Source organism: Pinus tabuliformis, chromosome 8 (assembly GCF_031772625.1).
Source record: "Pinus tabuliformis cultivar Carrire ecotype Pingquan chromosome 8, CPIR1, whole genome shotgun sequence".
Taxonomy (NCBI): domain Eukaryota; kingdom Viridiplantae; phylum Streptophyta; class Pinopsida; order Pinales; family Pinaceae; genus Pinus; species Pinus tabuliformis.
In genome coordinates, this window is record NC_142294.1 from 230,292,886 (window position 1) to 230,312,701 (window position 19,816).

The 19,816-nt window shown below is 40.2% G+C and overlaps 1 protein-coding gene across 3 annotated transcripts in view; it reads left to right on the top strand.

Annotated features, from left to right (window-relative positions):
* LOC149234971 (callose synthase 9-like) overlaps positions 1-19,816 on the top strand; it is a 385,867-nt gene that overhangs the window by 200,449 nt on the left and 165,602 nt on the right. For all 3 annotated transcript variants that reach the window (XM_089372025.1, XM_089372026.1, XM_089372024.1), the window contains 2 exons: positions 14,067-14,127; positions 14,267-14,348. In XM_089372025.1, the coding sequence (XP_089228151.1) occupies positions 14,067-14,127; positions 14,267-14,348 (143 nt within the window). The remainder of the gene's footprint in view (positions 1-14,066; positions 14,128-14,266; positions 14,349-19,816) is intronic.

A 19,816-nucleotide genomic window follows, 5' to 3' on the forward strand; every position in this document is an offset into this window, starting at 1 on the left:
TTTCTTTGCTACCGCTTTACACGCTTGGCTCTATGGATTTACATGACCAGGAGCCTACCCAATATCAAAAGCTCCCTCCATCGGAACTTTTTCAAAAACCAACTATTCTAAAGTTTCGATATCCTAATCCTCTGATTTCTGAGCTCCATCTGCTTAGCCCTTATTGCGCTTCTCACCATAGGATCGTTGCCTATGACCTGTCGCTTAGCATTAAGGTACTAAGCCTTCAACTCATGCTGATGGCCATTCACCCTTTGTCAACTGCTCTGCACCCTTGGTTCTTTGACCTCTTGCGACCATGTGCTAGCCCATTATCGGAAGCCCTCTATATTGGAACTTTTCCAAACTCCAGTCGTTCTAAAGTTTTGATGTCTTCAACCTCCTATTGCCGACTTCCGATATGATGTCATCACTCCACGTGGCGACTCTTTAGTGGTGATACGTGTCACTCGGTTTTGGCCAATTAGCCTACCCAATAAGGTTGAATATGCCTGCCACGTGTCTTGCCGTACTACCATGTCATGCTGACGTCAGCTGCCACTGTACCTTATCGAAGCCAATCAGATGCTGCCATGTGTCTTTATCGGAGCCAACCAGAGACTACCATGTGTCATTATCAGAGCGAATCACATGCAGCCATGTGTCCTGCTAGACGAGAGAGAGGAGGACCCGTCAACTTTGGTTTTGCACCGAAACCCTTTGTTAATTCTCTTTTGGCATTCCTCGGCACCTGTAAAGGTTTATCAACACTTATCAACATCGCAATATTTTAAAGGTTCCTCACTTGCCAAAGTTCCGATATTGGGTTCTTCGATATACCGATGTTCTGATACGCCGATCTCTGGGATTTCGATATCCTCCAACCTTTGATACAACCTGCTTAGATGTATCACACCTCCGATATTTTGATATCGTCGAGATGACAATCTTCAACATTCCAATGCGTCGATCTTCGGGGTTCCGATCTCCTGATGCGTCGATATGCTGACTTCCGTTCTTCCGATCTCTTGATACGTCAATACGCTGACCTCCAATCGCCGATGCATCGATACACTGACTTCCGATCGCTGTTGCACCGATATGCTGACTTCCGATCGCTGTTGCGCCGAAATGCTGACCTTCGATCTTCCGATCTCTGATATTCCAGCCTTCTTAGGATTTCAAGTCCTTGATCATTGGTAGGCCATAACTTTTGAACCATGAATCCATTTCTAGACTTCCTCATATCATTAGAAAGCTCCTTCAGAGTCCTTTTCAATGGAGAGAGTCTGATGTAGGCTTTGAGCCCATCTACTACCTCTAAGATGGCTCCAAACTCTCGGCCATTATTTTGCTCCTTGACTCTCTGGACAACTGAACTCACAACCACCAAGGTGATCCTTTACATGAAGCGTGCAACTACCATGGGATTTCATCTTGGGCCATCACTGCCAACATCTGCTGCGCCAAGCATTCAAGTTAGTTTGGCTGACATCAATGCCAACAGTTAGGCAATGCTCCTGCCAACAGTTAGGCAATGCCAACTGCCCAACACATCTCCCCAACATGATTGTTGACATCAATGCCAACAAACTTGCAGATGCCTTCACTATGCCACTGGCCATCCAGACAATGGCAACTGTCTAACAAGAATTTGAATGTATGAACAACTTGATAGAGTATGAAGTGATGATACTGGGATTAGAAACATCTTGAAATGAATATTCTCTACAAGTCCAACAATTGTGGAGAGACTAAAGAGAAATGAAGCTAGTGGAAAAACATGTGATGGCGAGATGGACCAACTCCTTGTCCCTTGTGAAATGTCTCGTGAGTTTAAAAATATATGTATGATTGTACATATCTTTTGTGATATTCTTAGTTGAATTAATGATTTCCTTGATCCAAGAAAATTTTCCCATGTCCTGTAATACAATGGGTTGCACAAGCAATGCGATACAAGGTCCAATACCTCTCCATGAGCAATTTGCTGGCAACAACATAATTAGTAGCATTGTCTATAGGGACTTGGGCAACATACTATGGACCTATCTTGCGGAAAACAAACTCCATAGAAACTATCTAGCCATTGTAGCAGAGAAGATTATTAAATCTTTGATTTGAATATAACCAAATAAAATATAATTATAATAATATAAAATTGAATGATAAGTTATGCCTTACATTGAGAGGGTTCCTTTTAACGAAGAATCATGACCTAATATTGTTATTAGTTATTATTAAATTATTATATTTTAATATACTATCTCATTTAGGCTTTATATACATAACATTACATTCCCATGTAAAGATGCTTTCAACTCAAAGCAAGGGTAACGAAGGATGTTGTTGATGGAAATTCTCTATCTCCTAGGAGTTATCTTCTTCTAAATGGTTCTTCCATTTAATCAGATATTCCCTAATTATTTTCTAGCGTAATTTCTCCTCTTTGGTGGCAATGATAGCTTTTAGTTCTAATATGACTTTTCCTTCATCATCCATTTCAAGAAGTGTTGTCTGTGTTGTTTGGTGTTTTCCCAAGACTTTCTTTGGACAATATACACGGAAGACATTGACTATGTGGCTGTTATCCGACAAATGCAAACGATATGCTACTTGGTTGACCTTCTTGTTAACCTCATATTGTCCATAAAACGTAGGAGCGAGCTCGTTTTTTTCCTTGCTACTTTGAGGCTAATTGTTTGTAACGTTGTAGTTTCACAAATACCCAGTGTCCAACTTCAAATTCTCTCTTTGTTCTATGTTGGTGGGCTTGTTGCTTCATATGGTTTCTTGCGATGTATAAGTTTTCCCAAGTGTTTGAATAAATTTCTAGTTTTCCTCTAATTGATGCCTTATTGTTGGAAATTTTGTTTCATTTATGGTGAATTTCTTCTATTTTGGAGGTTAATAACCATAAAGAGCCTCAAATGGGGTCATTTTAGTCAAAGTGCGATGTGTGGAGTTGTACCACCACTTAGCACTGTGTAACCATTAGAATCACTTATTTTGCGTATTCTTTAGAAAAGCACAAAGATAGGCTTCCATACTTTTATTCACAATTTCTGTTTGGCCATTGATTTGTGGGTGGTAGGTTGAACTCATGTTGAGAGATGTTCTAGTTTGTTTGAAGAATTCATTCCATAAAATTCTCCTTAAATTTGGCATCTCTATCACTTACAATGGTCTTTGGGAAACCGTGTAAATTGTAAACAATTTTGCAAAACACTTAAATGATTTGTTTTGCAGAATTTGATTTCTTTACACATATTAAGTGTGCATAATTAGTGAACTACCATAATGATTTTACGTTTTCGATCTGACACGGGTAACCCTTTAGTGAAGTCCATTGATATTTCTTCCCACTTTTGGCTTGGAATGTGAGGTGAATAGAGTAACCATGGGGTCATGACATTTTCGTTTTTGTTTCTTTGGCATTGATCACACTATCTTACATAGATTTGAATATCTCTATTCACCCCCTTCCAAAATAAATCATTGACGCACACTTTTGTAAGTTTTGTAAATAGCCACATGTCATGATGTTGTTGAGTCATGGGACTACTTATGAAAGTTGGATTAAAATAGAGGTTGGGCTTTGATGGATTCCTTTTTATACCCATGTTGCATGCTTTGAGGACAAGGGTCGATGGGGATAAGGATGGGGGTACGTGTTTTCGGGATGGCTAGTGTGCACCCCAATTTTTTTATGGGATGACAGGATGAGGATGACAGTGATATATATATATATATATATATATATATATATATATACACTTGCATGAAAGCACAGGTAACCCTAGAGTACTTCCCCACATTTGTGGATGGTAAACCAGGGAAACTGTCGACCCTGATTAGGGGCCCTTGTTCAAATAAAATCGAAGAGAGTTGAACCCATGATTAACAACAACTAGCAATAATATCAAAGAAATTCATGTCTATCTCTAGACCAATTGAGCTTGTGAAATTTTGATTTTCTATAGCATTATTGGTTATTATTCTTCTACCTTTTCAGGTTATTTGTGAACTGCAATTAGCTTGTAGCAAATATTGAATAAAACACAACTGCAACTTCACAAAAAATATATGCTACAATAATTGAGAAATATGTGCACACACAAATAATGAACACCAATGTTTTTGGACAATTGACCTTGGAAAAACCCTAAGGGGAAAACTAGTTTTGTAGATGAGGGTTTTATTATGAATTCTTCAACAAAATATTACAACTGCTTGCCTGACGCTGGTATAGCTCTGACAAAATTATATCTTCACTTCTGCAAGACTCCTTTGACCTCTTGGAAGCCGTTCTACCCACCAAAATCAATTCGACATCACTCTCAAGTTGATTCTGGCTCAAACATGCTGCCTATCTGAGGAACTCGACCCTCTTGACAACTCACATTGGTTGGGTAAATAGTCTTGGCTTCCACTGGAAAATCTACGTCTCCTCTAGTAAATCGATCCTCATGTGCAAATCAATCTCTACTGTGAAAATATCCTTGCTTTGGAAATTTTCCTCTCTGAGAAATTTGCACTGTCTATCTGGGTAATTCACAGCCCCTGCTGGAACAACTCACATTGTTGGAAAATTGACTTCTCACTATAGAAAAATCGATCTCCAAATCTCCCTAGAAATCGCTGTGAAGAATCCTCTCCAGAAATCTTTGTTGAAACCCCTGCTATTGATGTCCTTGTTGCCTCTGCACCCTTGCTCTCACTACAAATTTCTCTTTGTGTTTCGTTCTATTCTCCAAGTGCCCTTTGATTTCCTCTTATTATGTCTTGTTGACGAATCAATGACCATGATCTTTTCACAATTGATGGCTAAGATCATTTTGACTCCATCAAGTGACTTTTCTGGATGTCTCTAGAGGAAAATCGATTTACCCCAATTAATACTGATTAATTAAGCTATTTCCCTAAGTTAGACATAGGAAAATTTAATTAATTGCTTGATTAAATCTAACTAAGGTCTTTTCTCACAAAACAAATTCTGGGTTGGAGAAAAATGTGTTCCCTAGCCTCATGGACACAAACTGAGACTAGAGCACCCGTTTGAGCTACACAAGCTAACACTCCCTCTCAACGAGGAAGGTGTTCTACATAATACCCAACTTGTCTCTGAAGAAGATGAACCTCACCTTCCCCAAATCTTGTTGCAGTATATCTGCGACCTGTTCATCTGTAGGTATATATTGTAGTTGGATGATCTTGCGTACTAATCTGTGTACAATGCATAAATAGCTCTCAATGCTACCATCTTCACCGTGCTTGATCTTGTAGATCCGCTGTGATCCAACCATTGCCCTCTCTGTTGGTCTCAGTACAACCTAGAAGAATACTCCTCAACCATTGCATCTCGCCACACCTGTTGCTGTGCGACCTCCTGATAGCTAGAAGGCTTGCGATCCATCAACTAGCTAATGCCGTTTAGCCAATGTACCAGTCTGGTTGTGTCCGCTCTCTCTTGCCTGTGTTAAGAGTCCCCACAAACTAATAAGCATCCCTAAGTGTAGCATGAACCTCACGGTTCCTCCTGCCAGCAGTGGAGTTAGGAATATCCACCTCCATATCCTCCTAATGCATTTTCATAATCTGCTGCTCTGTGCTCTGGGAAGCTTTAGGAGCACTCACACCTGAACTCGTGCTCGTACTGGTCACTGTACTCGTGCTCTGCCTTTGCTCTTGATTTTGCTGCTTTCCTCTTGGTGCTTTTGCTAGCTACTCACTCTAATCTTCAACTACTGGAAACTCTCTGGATCTTTTGTACTGTGAATCTATCATAGCAACTAGAAATCATTTTTCTAATTGTTAATTTATTTAACAATTTATTTGTTGTCTACTACGACAAATATCAAATAATTCACATTGTGATTTTCACAAATAAACTGCAGAAGAAAATAGCGCTGGAAATTGAGAAAATCTAGCGCACGCATAAAATTTACACAGTTATTTTTGGACAAATGTCCTTGGAAAAACCCAACTTGGGAAAACTAGTGCAGCAACTGGGGGTTTTATTATTATGTAGTAGCGAAATCTGAGTACAAAGTATGGATGCCCAATTGCCAATCCAAAGAGCAAGTATCTGACAAAAATAATTAGAGGGAAGAAATTCTCTCACTCAAGTAATTCCGGCACTGGCTCCTCTAGAGAAACTAGCCATCCAAACCCCTGCGTAGGCCCTCTACACAGTCCTTGTGTTGCCTCTCACACGTGTGGCTTAGATCAGCCTCTGAGCAAGTCGTCTTGCATGTCTCTAACATTGGAAGTGACTCTCCAGCCCTCTAGAATACTTTCTCGGCTTCTGGAAGCTGAATCGACTTCCTCCCCAGCTAAATTGAACTGCTCTGCTTCAGCTACTGTGCAGTCCTTATGCCGCTTCTTGGTCACTTTTGTTACTTGCTGCTGCCTCTCCAGATCTGGAAAACTTCCTCTGGATCACTGTCCCTGCCCCTCACTATCTCTGCTTTGAGCTCTGGCTCTCCAACAACTGCTGCTGCTCTCTGGAAATTGAATTGCCAAGGAAATCGAACTTCTCAAGTATCTCCAGTGCGTTCTCCATCTACCCATCGACTTGTTCTTATAATCCTCTATTGGGGCACCAACGACTAAGATTAAAACATAATCGATGCCCAAATTAATTCCCTTTCGATCCGTGTGAGTTTCTATATGATTCTCACCTTATCTCAATTAATATTGATTAATTAACCGTATTCCCTAAGTTTAGACTTGGGAAATATTTAAAAGTCGGTTAATAATCTAATTGAGACACCGCTAGGTGGAATTTCCAGGAATGATTTCCGGGTTGTGAGATTAAAACATAATCGATGCCCAAATTAATTCCCTTTCGATCCGCGTGAGTTTCTATATGATTCTCACCTTATCTCAATTAATATTGATTAATTAACCGTATTCCCTAAGTTTAGACTTGGGAAATATTTAAAAGTTGGTTAATAATCTAATTGAGACACCTCTAGGTGGAATTTCCAGGAACGATTTCTGGGTTATGGAGAACTCATGTATTCTAGAATTTAGCCTCTCCACAAAGTTTCGAGACTAGAATGTTGATTTGGGGTAGCATCGGATGTGCTCTAGCCACGAAACTTGGTGGAGAGGTTGGGGCACATGAGATCTCCAATACTCAGAAAGGGTTTGGGTAGATTCTAAACAGATTAGGAGATATTAAAATAATCAATATTTTTAATATAGTCCCTAAGTCTAAACTTAGGGAAAATAAAATATTAATGTATATTAATATGAATTTGTGTTAGAATGGTCCAAAAGACATGGATCAAGCCAAATCTAATCTTAGCCGTTGATTAGGGACTTAATCTCGGCCGTTGAGATGTCAACAGGAAAAGTATAAGAGGAGGCTTGAGGGTCACTTGGAGAAGACGCCAGAGTGATCAATCATTCTATTTTCTAGATCGGGGTTTGCTAAGAGAGATAGAATTAGTGATTGGGAGATGCAGCTGAGGGGCATTTGAGTACAGAGAGACAGAGAGGCAGAGATAGTGCCGAGAGAGCAGTGCAGTAGCCAAAGAGTGTGACGTAGAGCCAACCATGGATCACACAGTGCCACGTAGAGGTAGCCGAGAGCTGCATAGAGCCTCAGAGAGGCCAGCGTTGTTGACGCAAAGGGCCAGAGGGCTGACGCAGGGCCTCCCACGGCTGACATAGACCCATCTGGGGTGACGCTGGGCCAGCGTGAGGTAGAGAGGGGCTGATGCAGTCCACAGAGAGGCTGACGCTAGGGTTTTTGGAGCAAATTGGGGCTGAGTAGCTACCGGAAGGTTTATCCGGGGTTTCAGCTAGGAGATTTGTCAGAAATTGGAGAGGTATCACTGCCAAGGAAATTCTCTGTTGGGTAGGCCAGATTCGGCACCCAGAGTGTACTCTGATATTGATTAATAAGAAAACCCTCAGATAGTTGCACCAATTTTCCTACATTGGGTTTTTCCAGGGACATTAGTCCAAAAATAATGGTGTCATATGGCGTGTTTGTTTCTGTTTCTTTTAGTCGCTGTTGAGCATGCACTAGTATTTATTTTCAGTATTTACATTGTAAATAACTTGTTAAGGAAAATAACAAGTAGGTAGGAATAAATCAGATAAAGTTCATGGAGGGTTTCTAACTAAGTAAATTTAGAAACTTCAACATAGAACACATCCAATGCTACAAAAACTAATGCTCTCTCTTAGCCAGGACTGTGTTCTAGTGTTGCACACCCTTCCACAACATCCTGTCTTTGTATCACCTCTTATCATGCTGCTGATGTCTAGCCATCTTGCCCACCAACTTGTTGATTTGGGGTAACGGCGGATGTGCTCTAGCCACGAAAATTTGGTGGAGAGGCTAAGGCACATGAGATCTCCAATACCTAGAAAGGGTTTGGGCAGATTCTAAACAGTTTGGGAAATATTAAAATAATTAATATTTTTAATGGAGTCCCTAAGTCTAAACTTAGGGAAAATAAAATATTAATGTGAATTAATATAAAACTGTGTTAGAATGGTCCAAAAGTCATGGATCAAGCCAGATCTAATCTTAGCCGTTGATTAGGGACTTAATCTCAGCTGTTGATTTGTCAACGAGAAAAGTATAAGAGGAGGCTTGAGGGTCACTTGGAGAACACACCAAGAGATCAAGATTTCGACTTTCTGGGGCTGTGTTTGCTGAGAAAGTTGAGAGAGTGATTAGAGTTGCAGCTGAGGGCAGTGAATACAGACGCAGAGAGGTAGAGATAGCACCGGGATGATCAACGCAGTAGCCGGATAGAGGGACGCAGAACCAGCCAAGGGTTCATGCAGAGCCAGCCAGGAGTTGCGCAGTGCCTCAGAGGGCCAACATGAGTGACGCAAAGGGCCAAAGGACTGGCGCAGTGCCTCCAGAGGCTAACGCAGGCCAAGCCAGAGTGACGCTGGGCTAACATTGGGCCAGAGAAAGCTGACGCTGGGGTTTCGTGGGGCAGATTAGAGCTGTGGAGCTGCTAGAGTCTTTCTCCGGGGTTTCAGCCAGAATATCTGCTTTCGAGTACAGAGGTACCACTGCCAATATTTTTCTCTGTTGGGTGAGCCGAATATGGCAGCCAGATTGTATTCTAAAACTGCTTTATAAATCAAACCCTCAGATAGCTGCACTGGTTTTCCCGTATTGGGTTTTTCTAGGGACATTAGTCCAAAAACAATGGTGTCACTTGTGTGTTTGTTTTGTTTGCTTCAGTTGATGATTTGTAATGTGTTGAGCATGTACTTGTATTTATTTCCAGTATTTACATGGTAAATAACTTGTTAATTAACAGAACAAGTAGGTAGGAATAAATCATTAAAGTACATGAAGGGTTTCTAATGGGTTAGACTTATAAATTCCAACACAACCACTCCGCAACTCTGATGCTGCATCTGTGCTGCTACTGACACTGCCATACTGCTACCAACCCTGCATCTGCACTACAACTCCCTCTCATCTGTTGCTGTTGCAACTGAAACTATTGCAACTAAGAAACATCCTAAATACTGAATCAAATGTGTTCAGTATGCTGCATCTGTCTCCCGAGTCTCTGACTGCTACTAGCTACTACACTATCTACCAAGAAATCTACGCTGCTGCCAACTCTGCACTGAGCCACTTACTATGCTGTCAACACTGCACTGCGCTCCTCAAAACTTGACTGCTACTAGTTTGCAACTGTCACTCTAGATCTGATTGCATCACTAACACTGATCCATCCTGCTACTGAATACTGTGGTTCCCCGTAACAAGGTATTGATCCACGAGAAGGACACTTCAAGGATCCTGCCCAATCTCTGCAGTTATGGACTACAACTCCATCTCGCCCCACCTTACTCCTAGAGGTATGGTTGCCATCATAACGAAGTCTTCCTCCAACCTGGAGGGCAACTTGTCTATCTCGGTTGACAATACCACTTGGTCCTTCTTCTCATGCTTGTCCTTCTTCCTAAGAGGACATTGCATACTGTAGTGACCAAGCTCACCACATTTGAAGCACTTGGCGTTTGACTGGTCCTTCTTCTTCTTCTTTTGCTCCCCTCGCCCTTGACTGGGACCCTTCAATGCTAAGGTCCTATTTTCCTCTTCCTTCTCACTCTTCACCATGTTGCTGCTGCTACTGTTGATGTTGCTCCTTACTAGAGTTCGCCTCAATTCCTGCTGCAGATCAACCCACATTCTGTCCCAACCAGGCAAAGTGTCTCTGCCTAATATGCTTTGGGCAACACTTGCTAGTCCCATGAGACACTATTTAGTGGCAATTGTACAAGCTTTGTAGGTTGGGGCGCCTTCCCAACGACTGCTAGCTTATCACAGACCTCCTGAATCCAAGTGAGGAAGGGATCTATGCTTTCACCCTTCTGCATCCCAATGGTCCTCGGCTTCTCTTAGAGAAACATTTTCCACTGCTTGGAAGAACTTTGATATAGCGTGGAGAGAGATACCCACATTTCTCTGGCAGTATTCTTGCTAGAAATATGTGAGACTATATGATCGTAGACTCCATCCAAAATCATCTACTTTGCCTTTGCCATTTCCTTTCTGTACTCCTTCAACTGATCTGCATCATGGGGAAATGCTACCACATTGTCTACGTAGGCCTTCAAGCCATATTCATCTAGAAAAAAGGGCATTCTGGCCTTCCAGATGACATAGTTGGAGGTTCCCTCCAACCTGTCCTAGTCTCTAAGCCTAGCTTTGGCCATCTCAACAAACTTGTTGAAAACTCCCTCTTTCCCTCTGTTTGGCTGTTGCTTTGCTATTCACACTCCATTTTGGCATGTGCAGTCCTGCTAGTTGTTACTGCCAATCTGATTGGAAAAATTGAATCCCTCTATTGTGTCTGCTTTTCTCTTCCACCTGATGCTGATTCTGCTGCTGCAAAACCCTCTGCGTCCAACCAAGGAATCTGCTCAGCAAAAATTTGAGTTGTTGCTGCTCCCTCTCACTACTGGAATCACTATTCCGGGCAACTCAAATTTTTTGTAAGCCTGCAACTGAAAATTGAAACCTTACCGAACAATTCGATTTGCTTGTCTAGGTATTGTGCAACCTCTGAGAATTTCGGTTTACTACTCTCTCTGAACAGCGAAATTCCCTTCTTTGCTTCTGAGCTTCTCTACTGGTCACTCACGCTCTAATACCATGTGAAAATTTCATCTATCACAACCACTGGAAATTATTTTTCTAATGGTTAATTTATTTAACAATGTATCTGTTGTCTACTACGACAAATATCAAATAATTCATACTGTGATTTTCACAAATTAACTGCGGAAGAAAATAGTGTTGGAATTGAGAAAATCTAGCGCACACAAAATTTACACAAATATTTTTGGACAAATGTCCTTGGAAAAACCCAGCTTGAGAAAACAGGTTTAGCAGCTGAGAGTTTTATTATTATGCAGCTGTGAAATTTGAGTCTAATCTATGGATGCCCAACTGGCAATCCAAATAACAAGTATCTGACAAAAATAGTCAGAGAAGAAATTCTCTCACTCCACAAGCAATTCCGGTACTGTCTCCAAAAAAATTGGTTGTCCAAACCCCTGCATAGGCTCTCTGCACAGTCCTTGCATTGCCTCTCACATGTGTGGCTTAGATCAGCCTCTGAGCAAGCCGTCTTGCTTTTCTCTGCCACTGGAAGTGACTCTTCGGCCCTCTGGAAGACTTTCCCGGCCTTTAGAAATTAAATCGACTTCCTCCCCAGCTAAATCAAACTGCTCAGCTTCAGCTACTGTGTAGTCCTTGCATTGCTTCTGCGTGGATCACTTCTGTCACTTGCTGCTGCCGCCCCAGATCTGGAAAACTTCCTTCGGATTCCTGTCCCTGCCCCTCATTGTCTTTGCTTTGATCTCTAGCTCTCCAACAACTGCTGTTGCTCTCTGGAAATCAAACTGCCAAGGAAATTGAACTTCTCAAGTGTCTCCAATGTGTTCTCCATCTACCCATCGACTTCTTCTTATAAACCTGTGTTGGGGCACCAATGACCAAGATTAAAACATAATCGATGTCTCGGATCAATTCCCTATCGATCTGTGTGAGTTTCTAGATGTTTCTCACGTTATCTCAATTAGTACTGATTAATTAACCATATTCCCTAAGTTTAGACTTAAGAAATATTTAAAAATCAGTTAATAATCTAATTGAGACACTAGGTGGAACTTTCAGAAATGATTTCTAGGTTATCGATAACTCATGTATTCTAGCCTCTCCACAAAATTTTGAGATTAGAACACATCTGATGCTACAAAACTAACATGTAAGCCTTGTCCTCCATGTTGTAATGCTGGCAACAGTTCAGCAGTAGCATGGATGCAAAGTTTTTAGAGTTGTGCTATAGTTGGTGGGCAGAAACAACCAAACATCAACAACGTAACAAGAGGTGGTGCATAAACAGGGTGTTGCTTCAGTGGGTTGCAGCATTAGAGCACATTCCTCACTAGTGGGAGTGTTGATTTTTGTAGCATCGGATGTGCTCTAGCCTCGAGATTTTGCAGAGAGGCTAAGACACATGCATTCTCCAAGACCCAGAAATTGTTTGGGAAAATTCCACATAGAGATGGTTTAATTAAAATAATTAATCATTTTTAATGTATTCCTAAGTCAAAATTTAGGAAATGTGATTGATTAAGGGTATCAATTAAATCTGTTGTGAATCTTCTAGATAAAGACGAGGATCAACTCCCAATTAATCTTAGCCTTTGATTATGTTTTAATCTTGTCTGTTGGTGTTCCAACGAGAGATTATAAGAAGGAGCTTGATGGGCACTTGGAGAACACACCGAGATAGTGAGATCTAGAGATTGAATTTCTCAAGAGTAGCAACGCTGAGTTGCCAGAGAGAGATCGAGTGATTTTCTTGCTATGAGGGGCAGGGATAGTAAGGACGAAAGGAAATTTTTATAGTCTCGGTGAGTGCAAGGCAGTGAAGGCATCGAGAGGTCCAGAGAGGCAAGACAATGCTTCAGAGGGAGTCAGAAATTTTGCTGGGGAGCAGTCGAGATCTAGTGCCAGACGCTGGGGTGTGAGTCCAGAAGGCTAGGGAGTCGAGTTTCTAGTGGGTAGAAGATCAAAGGAGAGGGTGACGCAGTCCCTTGAGCTGTGAAGTAGTGACTGCGTGAGCCCACGCAGAGACTGCGTAGGGAAGCTCATCTAGAGCCCGAATTAGTGTTGGATCTGCAGTGACAAGTGTGAGACATTTTCTCACTACCTCTTTGCCAGTTTATTCTCTATATCGGATAGCTGGTTTGGGCATCCAATGATTAAAAACCTCAGCTGCTGCACCGGTTTTCCCACATTGGGTGTTTCTGGGGACATTTTTCCAAAAACAACGGTGTAATTGTGTGTGTGTTTATTTCTCAACTGTGCAGTGTTTTGTTTCCGCAGTATTTTATGTTGTGAAGGTAGATTTTATTTTGATGTTTACTGTGTAACATTGTAAATAAATTGATCATAAATTAACAAGTAGGAGAAATTTAATCAATTGCTGCAGTAGGGATTCGGGTCACCAAATTTTCACACTATATGGGTATTATCAGCTCTAAACTATCCTACAACTTTGAACTATCCAAATTTTCACAAATGCTTACAAATACTCAATGTGAAGAGTGAGAGGCAAATAAAAGGGGTCTTCATCTTTAAATAGGCTAGGATTAGCATTTGGGATTAGTGGAAATGTTCCAACGAAGGTTTAACACCATATGATTGATGGTGGTATCCCATCCCATAGAAAGCGAATCCTTACATGTGACTCATATAACTATAGTCATTGACAGTATTTTCGTTGAAGGAGTCATGAGTGATAGTGTATAATTATTTTCAGATTGTTTTCTTTATATATATCTGTCTTTCAATTGATTGTTCTTTAATTATGTATTTTTTTATGGAGCAATCTGTAAGCTGTGTAATTAGTTCTTTTTATTATAAGTGGGACTGTTATGCCATGGAAGTTTCTTGTGGGATCTTTTCAAAGACTTTATGTTCTTTAAGTTGTCGCTTATTGGTATTTGGGGCTACATCTTGTTTGTTATTGTATGTGTACTGACTCAATTGGGACTGATTGTAAGTGCAGATATGTGCTTTTTTGGTTGGTGGTTTTCGGTTGCAAGTTTTCTTTTGCTTATTTTCTTGAGGCAAGTCTTTCTTTTGGAGAAGTACCAATAATCTCATGATGCTTGATTAAATATGTAAACTACTTTTTCTTTTATTGTTATCCTTCTCTGTTTTTCTCAAACTGTTTTAGTTATTTTACTTTATGGATGCTTTGTGCAGATAAAGCCATTGGTAAAGCCGACTAGAATAATTGTAGCTGAGAAGGACTTACGGTATTCATGGCATGATTTTGTCTCAAAGAGTATGCTCTTTTGCTCCTTTCTTCTTTTCTTGCATTGATATACTTTATTCTATCTTAATATATTCCTCTTTTTCATAAACATACTCAGGTCTGTTTTACTTAGTCCATATCCTCTAAACATTGTTCTTTTCATTTACTTCACTATGGACCTTACCGTTACGGTCAGTAATGGACAAAAGGTCAAAGAACTTGGAAGATGACAAAAAGTCTTACATCAAATACAAAAATTGGAACTACAAACAGGACTTTACACTCTAGCACTCAAAGAAATGGATATGGTGCTAGGTGCAAAATGGTTGATGCAGTTAGGAAATTATACCACAAACTTTGAACAATTCATGGATTTTTATTGGCAAGGTCAACACTACAAGTTATATGGTGCTGAAGGTTCCACTCTCAAGGGGAATCAATTACAATTAATAAAAAGTGGGTAAGAAACACAATCAGACATACGGTGATGAAAATAAGGGAAATATAACGCCAGGAAGCATAAAGCTTTAATGTTAAACAATCAGGTCAAAAGGCTTCAGAGTATGATGCAAATGATACAAAGGAACCTCACTAACACACAAGACACAAATGAAGTCAAACCCCTAAAAGCATTTATACTTCATTCTACCCTGGAAATGTGCTCAACTGGAGAGAATCCAATTTACTATGCTTTGAGGACAAAGCATTCTATAAGAGGTTGGAAATGTTATAAACATAATAATGCTAAAAATATAATAAATAACAATATTGCCAAAGTTGGACTCGGGAATAAATCAACAGGGTATGAAAATTGAAAAAGTCGAGAGAAATTCGAAAAAATCAGCAAAAACTCAGTGAAATTAAGAAAAGTACAAAAATTAAAGTATTCACATCTGATAAATGTATTGCCACATAAATATGAAAAGAAAACTAATATATAAGATGTATAAGAAGTCTATTGCTACATCACATATCAATAGTGAATCACGTTCTGAGTCCTGAGTCCTGTCTCAACCTCAAGAGTAAAAATATCAATAAAAAATATAATAAATGTATCTCATCACCATGGATTATCTACATGTCATAAACAAGTGAGTCACTGAGTTCCTTTGCCCCTTTTATCAGAATAGGGAATGGTTTTTCCTCTAGAGAAAGAAGGTCCTGCCCCTGAGGCTAGAAATGGACTCTGACATCCTCTAGAAGCAAAAATAGGAGGTTACCTCTGTTCTCTGCTACTTCCCATGCTAGATGGTGTCACCTCCTCCTGCTCCTGCTCCACGTCTTGTTCCTGCTCCTCCTCTTCCTCCTCCCCTACCTCTGTCTCCTTTGCAGCTGCTACCTCCTTTGATGCTTCCACCTCTTACTAGTCAAGGAAAACCATGACAGACCTCTCGGTTCCAACCCTCCTTGCAATAGTGGTGTCAATATGATCCAATGAGATGGCTTTCACGTCAAGGGTTTTTTGAAGTTGTCTCACCCACAATCGAAGATTGTAGTAGACATAGGACATGTCATTAAGGTGTTGGGACTCCAACTTGTATCAGAGTCATAGATTATAAATTAGTAATTAGAAAATTTAGATATAAAATAAAAGATTATAATTTATAATAAATTCAAAAATTTTTAGTTTGTTGCACTTCTTGGTGTGTATTTTGTCAAATATACCCCAGTTGCACTCACAGCCGGAGGAACTATATGTTTTGCTAAGCAATCAAATGGCAAGCTTTTGGAGATGGGGTACTTTGCCACCAGAGCTTGTCCACCAAACATCTGCAAGGTAAAAGAAATAAGGGAAACATAAATAAAATAAAATAAAAACATTGAAATTTGGAACTTGAAGTAAATTTGAAGAGACAATGAAATTTGAAAATTGAAACAAACTGAATCTTACTTGGCATTTTTGTCATCCTATTCTTAACAACCATGCTAAAGCCAAATGTGTCACCTACCATGCTATATATCCATTTTGTTAGAAATCTCTTCACGTTTTTCCTCAGATGACATCATCGTCTTAACACAAGTGAATAATCCATCCATCACCTTCGCATCAAATCTGAAACCACATGAGTAAGAAAATGCGGGGTTGAGGTAGATCCCTTTAGCATGAATGGGGCGATGAAGGGTATTGTTCCGTTGCTCATCAATCACTCTCCATAACAACTATTGTTTCTCAAACCCCTCATCCCCCTTATTCTCATAATAGGTATGAATGGCTTCTTTGGCCCTATTCGTGGCCTCATACAAGTAGTCCATTGTGGGCTTATCTCCATCATCCAATCAAAGAACCCTTACCAAAGGTTTAGAAATGGCACACACTTGATCCACTTTGACCCAAAAGCTTTCTTAATCTGAAACTAGTCTGCATATGGCCTTCCCCTTCAGTTTGCGACTAAAAGATAAAGGACTCCACACCGATGAAATAAACATAGTCTTCACATTCCACATAGAATTCAATAGAGATTGGAGAGATATGAAATTGGTGGAAAATTGTGTCATGGTAGGATTGTTGTTGGTGAATTTTCTCATCAAGCTAAGCATAGATGCATGATTATATATAAATTTTGTTATGCTCTTGGATGACTCAACAATATCCCTCACAAAAGGAATCTGCCCTATATCCTCTATCATCAAGTCAATACAATGTGCAACACAAGGTGTCCAAAACAAGTTAGGATTACCTCCCTAAGCAACCTACAAACATCAACATAATTTCCAACGTTGTCTGTTATGACTTGGATAAGATTTTGTGGGCCTACCTCATATATGAAGGTGTCCAACAACTCACATAATAAATTTGCATCTTTAATATGTGTAAGTGCATCAACAGACTTCATAAACATTGACCCCTTGGGACAACTAACTAGGAAGTTAAGAAGGTTCTCACTCTTATGATCAGTCCAACCATTCAACATCAAAGTGCATCCAGTGTGTTCCCATGATGACCTAAACTCTTCCAATCTAGTAGTGCAATGAGCCTTTTCATTTTGAAGAATAGGCACTCTCAACTACTCATAGGAAGGGGCTTTGTACCTTGGGCCAATAATAGCAACTGCATCAAACATAGGTTGGTAGAATGGATTGGTGTTGACAATGCCGAAAGGAACATCATTCCATAGAAGACACCTAACCACCAACTTGTTAGCTTCTTCCTTTTCCCTTTTTTAAGTGCTGATTTGATGCCAGGTTGTGCACCAGGTGTGGTTCTAGGAACAAAAAAAGATGAGACAACTGAAGGGTTGGGCAATGTGGATGTGGAAGGTGATACTGAAGAAGCACTATCAATTCCCCCCACTCTTTTGCTTGCAAGTTGACTTCGCATCGCTGCCTTGTTATCTTTGGCGTCATCTATATCTTGCAGTGATTTAAAGGCCTTACGAATGATTTTTGGAGTTGCCAATTGGCAAAGTTCTATATTTTGTGCTGAAATTTGCCCCAAATCGAATTTCAATTGGTTGATGCCCCTCGACAAATGCTTGCTACACAACTTGCAAGTTAAATATTGTCTACTGACCCCCCTTGGGTACAACATTGGGCTTACCATATTCCCACATAGGGTCCAAGTGCCTCGGCATTTTGTTTGAAGTTGAACCTAGGGCACAAATAATCTGAAAAAAATAAAAGCTATCCTTCACATGAAAAATAAAAATTGTTCATTAAAAATTTAAAAATCCATATGCATCATGCTACCATGCTTAAGTAGACTAATAGATTCATGGAATGCATGGCTTGCAAGGTTGAATTAGTTGATTGGGTTAACAACTGAAGGAAAACGCCTAGAATTAAAACCTTCACATTTAAGGTTTTTTATTGGCATTAAAACACCAAACATTAAAACCCTCAGAGGTAAGCGCCCAACAATGTGGGTTTTAATATATTGAATATTCAGGGCTTGCAACGTTGTGTGGATTGGACACAAATAAATTCAACCCAATAAGCCATGCTTCCGAATATCTTGAGATGATTGACTTCTGACTTCTTCCCTGTGAATACTCCTTTGAGTGTTCTCTTCCCCAATGCTTTATGAGGAGTTCTATTTTGAATATATATTGTTGTGTTGCAATCTTCTGCCCATAGATACTTCGGTAGATCCTGATCATACAACATGGCCTTGGCTGGCCCAACAATAGTTCAGTTCTTCCGTTCTGCCACTCCATTCTGCTACGGATTATATGGAGCTGTCCACTCTCTTTTTATGCCCTCCTTTGCATAGAAATCTGCGAAATCCTTGTCTGTATATTCTCCACTATTATCTAAACGCAATACCTTTATCTTTTTCCCTGTCATATTTTCAACAAGAGCCTTGAACTCTCGGAAACGATCAAAGACCTCATCCTTGGTCTTTAAGAAATAGATCTAGGTTTTTCTAGAGTGATCATCGATAAAAGTGACGAAGTATTCGCCACCACTAAGAGCCCTTGTGGACATAGGACCGCAGATATCTGAGTGTATTAATCCTAATACATCCCTTGCTCTATTGTTACTTCTGGGAAAAGTTGCTTTAGCGTACTTTCCTAGTACACATCCTTTGCATAAGTCATCATGTTCATTGCTTAGGATTGGTACCCCTGTAATAGTCTCTCTGAGCATCCTTAGTGCCCCATGGTATAAGTGCCCCATTCGCCTGTGCCATAATTCATTTTGCTTCTTCTCACCATTATAGTTGCTGCCTATCAGTGCCATTGGCGATTCGAGCTGCAACCTATACAACTTGTTGCTTCGAACCCCAATTTGCTTTTTCCTCTTCCAGCCTGGATGCTTAACGTATACTTTCTTTCCGATGAAGTATACATCATATCCCTTGTCCTGTAACTGGGACACTGAAATTAGATTCATCCCTAATCCTGGCACATGCAGAACATTGGTGGCTCAGATGCCGGTCCCTGCTTCCGTTTGAAAAGCTATGGTGCCTCTCCCTACGGGAGTACACTTCGTTCTGTTTCCCATAGTTATTTGGAAGTCCATCTGTTCTTCTTGATAGCTCGAGAAATGTTCTCGTACTCTAGTCATATGAGCTGAAGCCCCGCTATCAATGTACCAAACATTTGCTGATGCTGAATTAGCTAAGCATGCGAATTCTTCATCTAATCTGGTAGACAAATCTTGAATATTTTGAATATCCATATTGTGCCAACTTCTGACGCTCACCTATCCTAGAACTTCCTGGAGGAAAAACCACGCCTTCCTTGTTGAGTCTTTTGCTTCACTATTCCTTCTACCACTGATAAATTTCGACTGGAAAAGACTTACCTCTCTGTCGGCTCACTCAGAGAGAGTTTTCCCATGAAATCCAATCTCTTTGGTTTGAACTGCGCAATCCTCTGGGAGATTCGAATTTCTGCCCTTGCAGGGATTTTGAATTCCCTTCCTTTCTCAGTGTTAGATCTTTCGACTTTTCTCTTCTGCTTCCCTGTAGCTCTGATACCATGTGAAAATTTCTAAAATGGAAATCCTACTGCAGTGATTAATATGACTTCTTCTACTTATTACTTCAGAGATAA